Source organism: Neovison vison, chromosome 3 (assembly GCF_020171115.1).
Source record: "Neovison vison isolate M4711 chromosome 3, ASM_NN_V1, whole genome shotgun sequence".
Taxonomy (NCBI): Eukaryota; Metazoa; Chordata; class Mammalia; order Carnivora; family Mustelidae; genus Neogale; species Neogale vison.
This window is the reverse complement of record NC_058093.1, coordinates 202019955-202033430: the sequence shown is the minus strand read 5'-3', so window position 1 is coordinate 202033430 and position 13476 is coordinate 202019955. Positions and strand designations below refer to the sequence as shown.

The window sequence follows — 13476 nt, the reverse complement described above, 5'->3', positions numbered from 1 at the left end:
AACAGCCGAGGACACTGTTAACAATGCTTAGGAGCCTGCAGAACTAAGAGGAGAATAAGAGGGTTTTCATCCCTGTGAGGCTCAGCCCAGAAAGTCTCTATTGGGACCACGTGCAGCGGTGCGGAGGGCGGGGCTGAGGCAGGAGCGCCGGGGCGCGCAGGCCCTACCGCGGCCGGCAGTGCCGAAGGGATTCTCCAAGTACAGTTTCACTCCAAGTACAGTTGCCACTGACAGCAAGCCAGCTCTTTGCCAAATTTCCTGTAATTTCCCACAAGCACGTCCATGTGAGTAATTACAATCATCAACCTCCCGCCATCGCCCGCCCTGCCTCTCCTTACGAGCCGCCGCTCTCCGTCCTGCCCCACGAGCCCCACGGCCGGCGGCTCTGGACCTTGAAGTGCAAAAGGGGATGGCAACCGAGCATTTCTAAGTGGGATGCAGCCTTTGGGCAGAGTGCGCTCTCCAGCATTTAGAAGAATACATGACATGCAAAGAAAATGTATGTTTTCAGTAAAAACAAACCACAGTTAGTGAATAATGTGAGAATCCAATTTTATTTTGTAACAAGGAGAAGGATGTCCCCATTGCAAACAGAACAGTAATGTTATCAGAGGTTACTGGCCTCTTCTGTGACAAGAGTCTTAAAATGTTTTCTTGGACAGAAATTTTTAAAACTTTTCAACCCCCATACCATCTAGCCCCCCCAAAAATAAAAAATTAGCCTACTTCTCCACAGTCTCCTACCATTCTCGTACCTTGTACGGGTTATTCAATGGCAGCTTTTTATCTTTAAAATAGACCAGACACCCAAGTAAAAGCCTACCTTACAGCTGCAGTGAGCGCCCCACTTCACACCTCTCCCTTTTAAATTAAAAATATTTCAAAAAGATGATGAATTAATGTACGTTTACAAAGCAGGATGTGCTCACTCCTGAAAGTACTTTCAAGTAAATTCTCACTTTTCAAATAGTTTAAGAAATTCTGTTTAAAATGTGAAGTACCTTATCCACATTTTTTTCAAAACAAGAAATTCTCACAACGTATTTGAGAAGCAAACAAGATAAAATATAAAATTTTAATTTTTACCTACAAGCCAGTCACAGCAGCAATGCTACAAACGAGACACCAAATCTCCTAATTCCCTTCCCAGTACTCATCTATAAAGATAACAGCTAAAAAAAAAAACCACCCGCACCCACCCACCCACCCCCCCTCCCGCAGGAAGCTACAAGGTCAAAGAGAAGGCGTGGCTGCACGTCGACGTCTCCCGAGGGTCAGAGGTAGTAGAGGCGGTTGGACAGGGACAGGTTGGGCTCCCTGTGAATGCTCTGGCCCACCAGGAAGGCCAGCTTGTGGGCGTACTGGCAAGGAGCGGGAACGCGGATGACGCCCTTGAGTGGAAGAAACATGGGGCTGTTACTCCCGACCTGCTCCCTGCAGCACCCAGCCCAGTATTAACTAGAAAAGCCTCTGAAAACAGAGCGACTCCTGTCTGGAAAATCGGAGCTCACAGATGAGCGGACACGTCCCCAGGGAGACCCACTTACTGGCCAGTTGTAGTAGACGTGACACAGCTTGTACGTGAGCCTCTGTATGTGGTCTGGCTTCAGGCCGCTGCTGTCGTAGATGACATTATAGTGCGTGGGTGAAACACTGCCGCTTCTCACCGCCTGGCTCACGATAAAAAAATCATACCTGGAATTACAAGAGAAAAGCCACATGGAAGGGAGGTTTATGGGTCTGAAAGCTGAAGTTAACGTGGGTCCCGCTTCCTCCAGAGAAAAGATCCTGTATTCTAAGGGATGCTGACCTCGTTAGGATGAAACGTGCTTCCTTCAGGTCCATAACACTTGCTCTCACGGACCGTTCTGGAACACTTATCTGTGACTGAGGCTTCAGAAACCACTATTAGATTTCAAATACGTGTCACTGTGCCGCGGGGCATTCACCACGTGTGCCGGCCGCGAGCCACAGCGGCCGGGGGGGGGGGGGGCGGCGGCAGCGGGGCATGGAGAGCAGCTCTCGACTCAGGCACTGCTGTTCCCAAAATACGATTTTACCACAGGACCTTTCCCCCTCTCGTTGTTCCGTGGTTATGCAACAAAAACATCCTTCATTTTAATCATTAAGGACGCAAAGCGGACTCTTGGAAGACCGGAGAAGCTGCAGGGCCGGCAGCAGAAGCAGCACAGGGCCCAGACGCTACGGCAAACTGCAGGGGTGCGCACCGAGCACAGGACACCCGTCCCCCCACTTTCCGGGTAGCAAGAGCACAGGCCAGAGATCCGGTCGTCCGCCCTCGTCAAGCCACAAGGGAATTCCCTGTGCAGCTTGCTAGGTCCACTGAAGCTACACACATCAGAACACCGCGAGCCGACACACACATGGCCACGTGCCCTGAGCCGCAGAGAAACCCCAGCAGAGCTAGAGTCAGCGCCTTGGTCCCGACCCAGGTGCCTGAGCGCCCAGAGTGTTGGCCACAGCCGGGACAGGCAGCGCCCACGATGGGGCTTCTCCAGGCACGTGCAGAGCCTCCGTTGCTAAGTTCTAAATAGCATCCGGTAAGAAGTCATGAGATGTTCTCATACTTCAAAATTCAACTTGGATTTTGGTCAGTGTGTCTGCGCCAGCTGTCTCCAGGCCAGTGCTGGCCCTGAGCCGTGGGCAGCAGAGCAGGACGTGTGTCAGCAGGGGGCATGGGGGTGGAGGGGTCACTCGGACCGGATAGAAGGTCCTGCAGGAAAGGAGTTCGCTGCGTTACTGTCTCAGCCGCCGTCTCCCTCAGCTGACTTCCCCACAAGCAGACCCCTCCGCAGCACCGCCACAACTGACCCGTGCCTGAGACAGGAGTCCAAGTAACACATCTCAACACGGAAATGTCCCCTCCCTGTCGCGAACACAACTGATTAAAGGTAACTAAAAATCTGTATTATTGTTGCTCTACGTGAAGTTAGTGTGGTGAAGCCTCATTTACCCTACGGCCGTACAGGAAAGACGTTCCACATTAGCAGCTGTGCCCCGAGGCCGGCACTTCAGCCCGATGAAAGCTCCTTCCCCAAACCCCGCCACAGTGGGAAAGAGGAACGGCCCTCGCACCGCACTCTCCTGGACCGGCCAGAGAGCCGCCACCTGGCACGATTTACTGCACCCTAGGCCTCGCCTCCTAAAAGCGTTTCCGAGGATCCAGCAAGCCTGAGCCCGGACCGCTGCACCCTTGGGTGCCCTCAGCACTGCCCCGTGGCCCCCTTTGTGGCTATCCCAGCCAGCTAGCTGGCTTTCCTATGACAAAGTGCAGCTCCAAGTTACACAGAAAGTTTTGTTTCCTCAGAAGCCACTTTTCTTATCTGCAGTCCTGTTTCAGCTGCAACTTTCTGACCTCTGGATGGCAGCAGGCTGTTACAGATCTAAAACTTTTTACTAGGGACAGGAATCTGAGCACAAGGTCACAAGTGAATAAAATACAAAACAAGCCATGGCAGCAGAGCTCACCCTCTGCACATATGATTACTGCTACAGACGATAACCCTCTTCCCCCAAAGGACAACTGGACGGAAACCTGTTAACCATTTCAGATACGAACGAATCAAAGGCTTTAGTAATATTATGAGATCAAACTAATTGAAGACTTCAGTATTTATCAGAAATAGAAGAAAAAGAAAATGTGCTGAAGTTGATAAAGAAAACAATCGTGTAACCACACAGAACTTACCATTCTGGTCTGGTAACTTCTACGTCAATAACCGTCCCGGGAAGCGGGTTCTGAAGTCTTCCTCCAGACTGAGCAAAAAATCTGGCATTCACTCGTTTCTTCACCACAATGACCGTTAGTCTTGGGCTGAAAGATGATGATGGTGAATGTAATGACTGTGTCTGTCCTACCTGCAGGCAGCCGACCATCCAGACATCCCCCTTCCCAACCACATTTAAATGGAAACCTCTCTCCCTCTCAAGACAGAGTATCAGTCCAAGCTGTGAACGGCCCTAGACAAGGACCAGGAGTCAGGTGGCGAGGGGCGGGGGAGACACAGGACAGCAGGTGAGGCAGGGGCGTGTGCACAGCTGGCCTGGCACATGGAAGTGGCACATTCAGCATGCTTCCCAGCACACAGCCTGGAATGCTCTTGAGAGGCATTTTCTGCTGGAGCTCGAGCATCTGGAGCCTAGAGCAGCTGCGAGGGAAGCTCGTTCGTTGAGCGATGTCAAAGTCTAACCCAGCACTACCGTTCTGTGAGGTATCGGGGGGGTCCCTCTGTCTCCCTCCTGGGGTCCAATCACCTCTCGGCTCACCACATCCTGGCAGAGGACATGCCCTTTGCATCCCTGCTGCACCCCACCGCCCGATGCCAATCTCCAGCTGGTCTCCCTATGCCCAGATCCCTCCCCACAAGCCTCAGCACTGCACCTGAAACCATCTACTGGCCCTAACATGCCTCCTGGCCCTCCGGAGGCCAGCCCTTCAAGTGGCAGCACCTGTGGGTTGGAGTGTGGTTCACACCTTTTCTACCAGCTCTGAGAAGTCCATTCACAGCCAGTGCTTGAAGTCACAGCCACACTGGAGTACAGGGACGGGAGCACGGAAGGCACTCGGGAACCATGCTGGTGTGTATTAGACATTTGAAAGAGACCATTACCTGTGCCTCCATTTTTCCTGTACCCTTTTCCCAACAAGAATGTTAGTTCTTAGCAGAAATACTCTTGATTCCAAACTGTGGGACACAGAGAGCTTTTTGTACAGTGGGATCTGGAAGGTCTGGCTTGGGAAGGTTGATTATGGTATGCTGTCTGGACAAATGGTCAAAAAAACCCTGAAGTGGGAGCTTCTGTTTGAAAAGCAAGCTCACTGGGCTCCTTCACAATAGTCCAATAAGCAAATCCCGAAGGGCCGGGGCGGGGGGGGGGGGAGTTCACATAAGCAGAAGGCTCTTGTAGGAGTATCACCGCCTACCCCAGGAGGGCTAGTGCCGCCCAGTTCCTATGGCTTCAGACGTAGCAAAGCCAGGCTCAGGAGCCTGAGGCCAAAGTGGACCTGAGTCCTCTGATGTCACAACAAACAACTGAGCAAATGTCAGGACATAAAGGTCATCAGTATCCTCTGACATTTCAGTTTGTTCTTATATCAAATACCTGAAGTCAGGGTATCAGAATGGTTAAAAAAACAAAAGCCCATCAATATGCTGCCTATAAGAAACTCATTTTAGACCCAAAGACGCCTCCAGATTTAAAGTGAGGGAGTGGAAAACAATTTACCACACTAACGGACATCAAAAGAAACCTGGGGTGGCCATCCTTATGTTGGATAAATTAGATGTTCCAAAGGCTATAATAAGGGATGAGGTAGGACACTGTATCATACTCAAAGGGTCTGTCCAACAAGATCATCTAACAATTGTAAATATCTATGTCCCTAATATGGGAGTAGCCAACTATATAAATCAATCAATGACAAAGTCAAAGAAACATGTCAAGGGGCACCTGGGTGGCTTAGTGGGTTAAGCTGCTGCCTTCGCCTCAGGTCATGATCTCAGGGTCCTGGGATTGAGTCCCACATTGGGCGCTCTGCTCAGCAGGGGGCCTGCTTCCCTTCCTCTCTCTACCTGCCTCTCTGCCTACTTGTCCTACTTGTGATTTCTGTCAAATAAATAAAATCTTAAAAAAATAAAAAAAAAGAAACATGTCGACAATAATACAATAGTAGTAGGGGACTTAACCCCCCTTGCTGAAATGGACAGATCATCCAAGCAAAAGATCAACAAGGAAATAAAGGCCTTAAATGACACATTGGACCAGATGGACATCACAGATATATTCAGAATATTCCATCCCAAAGTAACATTCTTCTCTAGTGCATATGGAACAGTCTCCAGAATAGATCACATCCTGGGTCATAAATCAGGTCTCAAGTGGTATCAAAAGACTGGGATCATTCCCTGCTTATTTTCAGACCACAGTACTCTGAAGCTAGAACTCAATCACAAGAGGAAATTTGGAAAGAACCCAAATACATGGAGACTAAACAGCATTCTTCTAAAGAATGAATGAGTCAACCAGGAAATTAAAGAAGAATTGAAAAAAATCCACGGAAACAAATGATAATGAAAATACAACTGCTCAAAATCTGTGGGACACAGCAAAGGCAGTCCTGAGAGGAAAGTACATAGCATTGCAAGCCTTTCTCAAGAAACAAGAAAGGTCTAAAGGATACAACCTAATCCTACACCTAAAGGAGTTGGAGAAAGAACAGCAAAGAAAGTCTAAACCCAGCAGGAGAAGAGAGATAATAAAGATCAGAGCAGAAATCAATAAAATAGAAACCAAAAGAACAGTAGAACAGATCAGCGAAACTAGGAGCTGGCTCTTTGAAAGAATTAATAAGATTGATAACCCTTGGCCAGACTTATCAATTAGAAAAGAGAAAGGACCCAAGTAAATAAAATCATGAATGAAAAAGGAGAGATTGTCTCCTCTTTGGATCAACACCAAAGAAATACAAACAATTTTAAGAATATATTATGAGCAACTATAAGCCAGCAAATTTGACAACCTGGAAAAAATGGATGCATTCCTAGAGATATATAAACTACCACAACTGAACCAGGAAGAAATAGAAAACCTGAACAGCCCCATAACCAGTAAGGGGATTGAAGCAATCATCTAAAATCTCCCAACAAACAAGAGCTCAGGGCAAGATGGCTTCCCAGGGGAATTCTACCAAACATTTAAAGAAGAATTAATTCTTATTCTCCTGAAACTGTTGGAAAAAATAGAAATGGAAGGAAAACTTCCAAACTCATTTTATGAGGCCAGCATGACCTTGATCCCAAAACCCCATCAAAAAAGAGAATTACAAACCAGTATCCTTGCTGAACACAGATATGAAAATTCTCACCAAAATACTAGCCAATAGGATCCAACAGTACATTAAAAGGATTATTCACACGACCAAGTGGGATTTATTCCAGGGCTGGAAGGTTGGTTCAACATTTGTAAATCAATCAATGTGATACAACACATTAATAAAAGAAAGAACAAGAAGGACAGGATACTCTCAATAGAAGCTGAAAAAGCATTTGACAAAGTACAGGATCCTTTCTTGATCAAAACTCTTCACAGTGTAGGGATAGCGAGTACATACCTCAATATCATCAAAGCCATCTATGAAAACCCCACAGCGAATATCATCCTCAATGGAGAAAAACTGAGAGCTTTTCTGCTAAGGTCAGGAACAAACACAGCAGGGCTGTCCACTATCACCACTGCTATTCAGCATAGGACTAGAAGTCCCAGCCTCAGCAATAAGACAACAAAAAGAAGTAAAAGGCATCTAAACTGGCAAAGAAGTCAAACTATCACTCTTTGCAGATGATATGATATTTTATGTGGAAAAAAAACCCAAAAAACTCCACTCCAAATCTGCTAGAACTTGTACAGGAATTCAGTAAAATGTCAGGATATAAAATCAATGCAAAGAAATCAGCTGCATTTCTATACACCAACAGCAAGACAGAAGAAAGAAATTAAGGAGTCAATCCTATTTACAACTGCACCCCAAACCATAAGATAAATAGGAATAAACCTAACCAAAGAGGCAAAGAATCTGTGCTCAGAAAACTATAAAGTATTCATGAAGGAAACTGAGGAAGACACAAAGAAATGGAAAATTGTTCCATGCTCATGGACTGGAAGAACAAATACTGTGAAAATGTCTATGCTACCTAAAGCAACCAACATGTTTAATGCAATCCCTATCAAAATACCATCAATTTTTTTTCAAAGAAATGCAACAAATAATCCTAAAATTTATATAGAACCAGAAAAGACCTCAAATAGCCAGAGGAATGTTGATAAAGAAAGCCAAAGTTGGTGGCATCACAAGTCCAGACTGCAAGCTCTATTACAAAGCTGTCATCATCAAGACAGCATGGTACTGGCATAACAACAGACACATAGATCCATGGAACAGAATAGAGAGCCCAGAAATAGATCCTCAACTCTATGGTCAACTAATCTTTGACAAAGCAGGAAAGAATGTCCAATGGAAAAAAAACAGTCTCTTCAACAGATGGTGTTGGGAAAACTGGACAGCCACATGCAGAAAAATGAAACTGGACCATTTGCTTACACCACACACAAAAATAAGACTCCAAATGGATGAAAGACCTCAATGTGAAACAGGAATCCATCCAAATCCTTGAGGAGAAAACAGGCAGCAACTCTCTGACCTCAGCCACAACAACTTCTTCCTGGAAAACAGCACGGAGGTTCCTCAAAAAGTTGAAAATAGAGCTTACCCTATGACCCAGCAATTGCACTACTGGGTATTTACCCTAAAGATACAAATTTAGGGATCCAAAAGGGCACGTGCATCTGAATGTTTATAGCAGCAGACTCCATGGTCGCCAAACTGGGGAAAGAACCTAGATGTCCATCAACAGATGAATGGATAAAGAAGATGTGGTGTATATATATCATGGAATACTCTGCAGCCATCAAAAGAAATGAAATCTTGCCATTTGTGACAACGTGGATGGAACTAGAGGGTATTATGCTGAGTGAAATAAGTCAATCAGAGAAAGACAATTATCATATGATCTCCCTGATATGAGGAATTTGAGAGGCAACGTGGGGGGTTTGGGGGGTTAGGGATGGAAAAAATGAAACAAGATGGAGATGGGGAGATGTGGAGGGAGACAAACCATAAGAGACTCTTAGTCTCACAAAACAAACTGAGGTTGCTCGGGGGAGGAGGGTAGGGACGGGGGGTGGGGTTATGGACATTGGGGAGAGTATGTGCTATGGTGAGTGCTATGAAGTGTATAAACCTGGTGATTCACAGACCTGTACCCCTAGGTCTAATAATACATTATATGTTAATAAAAAATTAAAAAGTACATTTTAAAAAGTACATTAAAAGGATTATTCACCACGACCAAGTGGGATTTATCTCTAGGCTGCAAGGTTGGTTCGACATCCACAGATGAATGTGATACAATACATGAATAAAAGAAAGAACAAAAACCATATGATACTCTCAAGAGAAGCTGAAAAATCATTTGACAAAGTACAGCATCCTTTATTCATCAAAACTCTTCACAGTGTAGGGACAGAGGGTATATACCTCAATATCATCAAAGCCATCTGTGAAAACCCCACAGCGAATTATCATTCTCAATGGGGAAGAACAGAGCTTTTCCCCTAATACTGGGAACACAACAGGGCTGCCCACTATCACCAGCGCTGTGCAACATAGTACTAGAAGTCCTAGCCTCAGCAATCAGACAACAAAAAGAAATAAAAGGCATCTGAATCAGCAAAGAAGATGTCAAACTCTCACTCTTTGCAGATGATATAAAACTTTATGTGGAAAACCTAAAATGCTCCACCCCAAAACTGCTAGAATTTTATAGGAATTCAGTGAAGTGTCAAGATACAAAATCAATGCACAGAAATCAGTTGCATTTCTATCCACTAATGAAACAGAAGAGAAATTAAGGAATTGAACCTGTTTACAATTGCACCAGAAACCCCAAGATGCCTAAGAATAAACCAAACAGGGAAAGAATCTGTCCTCAAAAAACTATAAACCACTCATGAAATAAATTGAGGAAGACACAAAGAAATGGAAAAATATTCCATGTTCATGGAATGGAAGAAAAATATTGTTAAAATATCCATACCATCCAGAACAATCTACACAGTGAATGCGATACCTATCAAAATGCCATCAATATTTTTCACAGAGCTTGATCAAATAGTCCTAAAATTTATATGGAATCAGAAAAGACCCCCAAATAGCGAAAGGAATGTCGAAAAAGAAAACCATTGTGGTTTTCTGGAATTGTGGCATCATAATTCCAGATATCTAGCTTTATTACAAAGCTGTAATCATCAAGACAGCATGGTACTGGCACAACAACAGACACATAGATCCAAGGAACAGAATAGAGAGCCCAGATATGGACCCTCAACTCTATGGTCAACTAATCTTTGACAAAGCAGAAAAGAATGTCCAATGGAAAAGAGACAGTCTCTTCAATAAATGTTGCTGGGGAAATTGGACAGCCACATGCAGAAGAATGAACTGGACCACTGTCTTACCCCACACACAAAAGCAGACCCAAAATGGATGGAAGACCTAAATGGAATCCATCAAAATCCTAGAGAACACAGGTAGCAACCTCTTCGACCTCAGCCGCAGCAACTTCTTCCTAGAAACATCGCCAAAGGCCAGGGAAGCAAGGGCAAAAATGAACTACTGGGACTTCATCAAGATTAAAAGCTTTTGCACAGCAAAGGAAACAGTCAACAAAACCAAAAGACAGCTGAAAGAATGGGAGAAGATATTTGCAAATGACATATCAGATAAAGGGCCAGTATCCAAAATCTATAAAGAACTTATCAAACTCAACACCCAAAGAACAAATAATCCAGTCAAGGAATGAGCAGAAAACATGAAGACATTTCTCCAAAGAGGACATGCAGATGGCCAACAGACACGTGAAAGAGTGCTCCACATCTCTTGGCATCAGGGAAATACAAATCAAAACCACAGTGAGTTCCCACCTCACACCGTCTGAATGGCTAATATTAACAAGTCAGGAAACAACAGGTGTTGACGAGGACGGGGAGAAAGGGGAGCCTCCTACACTGTTGGTGGGAATGCAAGCTGGTGCAACCACTCTGGAAAACAGCATGGAGGTTCCTCAAAATGTTGAAAATAGAACTGCCCTATGACCCAGCAATTGCACTACTGGGTATTTACCCTAAAGATACAAACGTAGTGATCCAAAGGGGCACGTGCACCCGAATGTTTATAGCAGCAATGTCCACAATAGCCAAACTATGGAAAGAACCTGGATGTCCATCAACAGATGAATGGATAAAGAAGAGGTGGTATATATACACAATGGAATACTATGCAGCCATCAAAAGAAATGAAATCTTGCCATTTGCGACAACATGGATGGAACTAGAGCGTATCATGCTCAGCGAAATAAGTCAAGCGGAGAAAGACAACTACCATATGATCTCCCTGATATGAGGAAGTGGTGATGCAACATGGGGGCTTAAGTGGGTAGGAGAAGAATAAATGAAACAAGATGGGATTGGGAGGGAGACAAACCATAAGTGACTCTTAATCTCACAAAACAAACTGAGGGTTGCTGGGGGGAGAGGGATTGGGAGAAGGGGGGTGGGGTTATGGACATTGGAGGAGGGTATGTGCTTTGGTGAGTGCTGTGAAGTGTGTAAACCTGGCGATTCACAGGCCTGTACCCCTGGGGATAAAAATATATGTTTATAAAAAATAAAGAGTAAAGGTTTAATTCTAAAAAAAAAAAAGAAAATGAAATCTTGCCATTTGTAATAGTGTGAATGGAACTAGAAGGTATTATGTTAAGCGAAATTAGTCAATAAGAGGCAAACAATCATGATTTCACTCATATGTGGAATTTGAGAAGCAAAACAGGAGCATGGAGCAAGGGAGGGAAAAATAAAAAAGGAAGCAAACCACAAGAGACTCTTAAGCCTAGGAAACAGGGTTGCTAGAGGAGAGGGGGGCTGGGGTAACTGGGGGGGTGGCCATTATAAAGGAGGACATGTGATGTAATGAGCACTGGGTATTGTATGCAATTGATGAATCACTAAATTCTACCTCTAAAACTTGTAAGTGCACTGTATATTAAATGAATTTAAATAAATAAATGTAAAGAAACATTGACATATCAATTTTTTAAAAGTGCAGAATCAGCATTTAGAATCTGGCCACAGAAGACTTGAAGTATCCTCCAACTCAGCTATAAATAAGCAGGAAGCTCTTCATGCCTGCCCCACAGGCCCTATAAATCACACTCAGCCCAGATATATGGTCAGTCAGTGGGTTTCAAAATCCCTCATTTCTACAACAATACCAAGTGCTGGCTAAAGAGGTCTGACAAAAATAACCAGTGTTGCAGTATGCATGTGCAAGCCCAAACAGGACTCTCAGGTTTCCTGAGTACCCTTAAAATTGGATTTACGCATCTTTATGTTACACTAATAAACTCTGAACACAACAGTCCCTGAGCTCTGCTTGCCCACAATCTGATAGAGCACAAGACAGAACTTCCTGAAACAGCGGTCTAGAGTGGGTATGCAGTGCCACTGCCCGATGGCAGGGACGAGGAGGCATGGAGGAGTGGAGGGGGTGGACTCCAGCATGGGTTTCAGGGCCACCAAGCACACTGCCCTCACGTGTGCACACCATCCAAAAGGAGAAAAGTAACATCATCTCCTGGGACACTAAACACATGTCAACCATCTTATTGAGATCAAGTACCAGTCAGGTTCACAAAGAAATCAAACAGCTAGGGGTGCCTGGGTGGCTCAGTGGGTTAAGCCTCTGCCTTTGGCTGAGGTCATGCTCTCAGGGTCCTGGGATCGAGCCCCGCATTGGGCTCTCTGCTCAGCAGGGAGCCTGCTTCCTCCCTCTCTCTCTGCCTGCCTCTCTGCCTACTTGTGATCTCGTCAAATAAATAAATAAAATCTTTATTAAAAAAAAAAAGAAACAGGTACTCACTGTATAAAGAAACTGAGAAAGAGTAAATTAAGACTGTTTGGATTTTATTCCATTAAACAATTCTGTGGATGCCTATGTATGTACTGGAATTCTCTGATCCCTGCACGTCAAGGCTTTAGGAGAGAAAGGGGTCAGGCAGACAATTGGCAAAGTGTCATTTGTCTTTCCTTCCCTCTAGGGAGGGACCCTCTACATGCCCACTCTGCATGCTCACCCCTCCCCCTTCCACGCCCTCAAACCCCACTGCATCCTTGAAGTTAGGTTCACACTTACCTTTGCATCAGGGACCACTAATATCAAAGATAAAAAGGTACAAAGAGAAAATGCTTTACAGTTCGCATGCTTACTTGTAACCTCTACCAACAGATTTCAGGCAATCCAGAAACTGGGGCACTTCATAGTTGACCAGCGTTTTCAGCTGGCCGTCGCCCACGCCGTCCCGATACACAATGATGCGACTGGGCATGTATTCATTGCAGCTGTTCCAAGCCCGCAGGGCAGCTGAAAGCCAACCAGAAAAGGGTTAAATCAGTTAACAGAATACAAATGCGGTAATTCTGCCCAGAATTAACACAGAGACCAGGACAGCAACACGACAGGACACTAACCTTGTAAGCAGACTTTGAGCCCATCTACAAGTTCTTGTCCTCGATCTTGAAACACACAGCGCGAGAACCAGCTGTTCAGAGAGACCAGGACGAGGGCGAGAAGGGCGCGGTCTACAAGCTGCTCCTTCGGAAGCACCGCACATTCGCTTTCCTCAGCAGCTCGTAATGTTTAACCCTTTTTAAGATACCTGCTAACATCTCCAATACTTTGTAAATTCTAGACAGGACCAGATACTCCTAACACCTCAAACCAAGCTTTCTTTTACTATAAATCAATACTATAATTCCCTTGCTGAAGACAAGATAAAATTTAAA

General features: G+C 45.0%; 1 protein-coding gene across 1 annotated transcript in view; it reads right to left on the bottom strand.

Moving 5' to 3' along the window:
• Positions 1-1274: 1274 nt before the first annotated feature.
• PIWIL1 (piwi like RNA-mediated gene silencing 1) overlaps positions 1275-13476 on the bottom strand; it is a 31786-nt gene continuing 19584 nt past the window's right edge. The window contains exons 16-20 of the mRNA XM_044241025.1: positions 13162-13232; positions 12901-13054; positions 3710-3835; positions 1548-1695; positions 1275-1391 (exon numbers count right to left, since the gene is read on the bottom strand). Coding sequence (XP_044096960.1) covers positions 1275-1391; positions 1548-1695; positions 3710-3835; positions 12901-13054; positions 13162-13232 — 616 coding nt within the window. The remainder of the gene's footprint in view (positions 1392-1547; positions 1696-3709; positions 3836-12900; positions 13055-13161; positions 13233-13476) is intronic.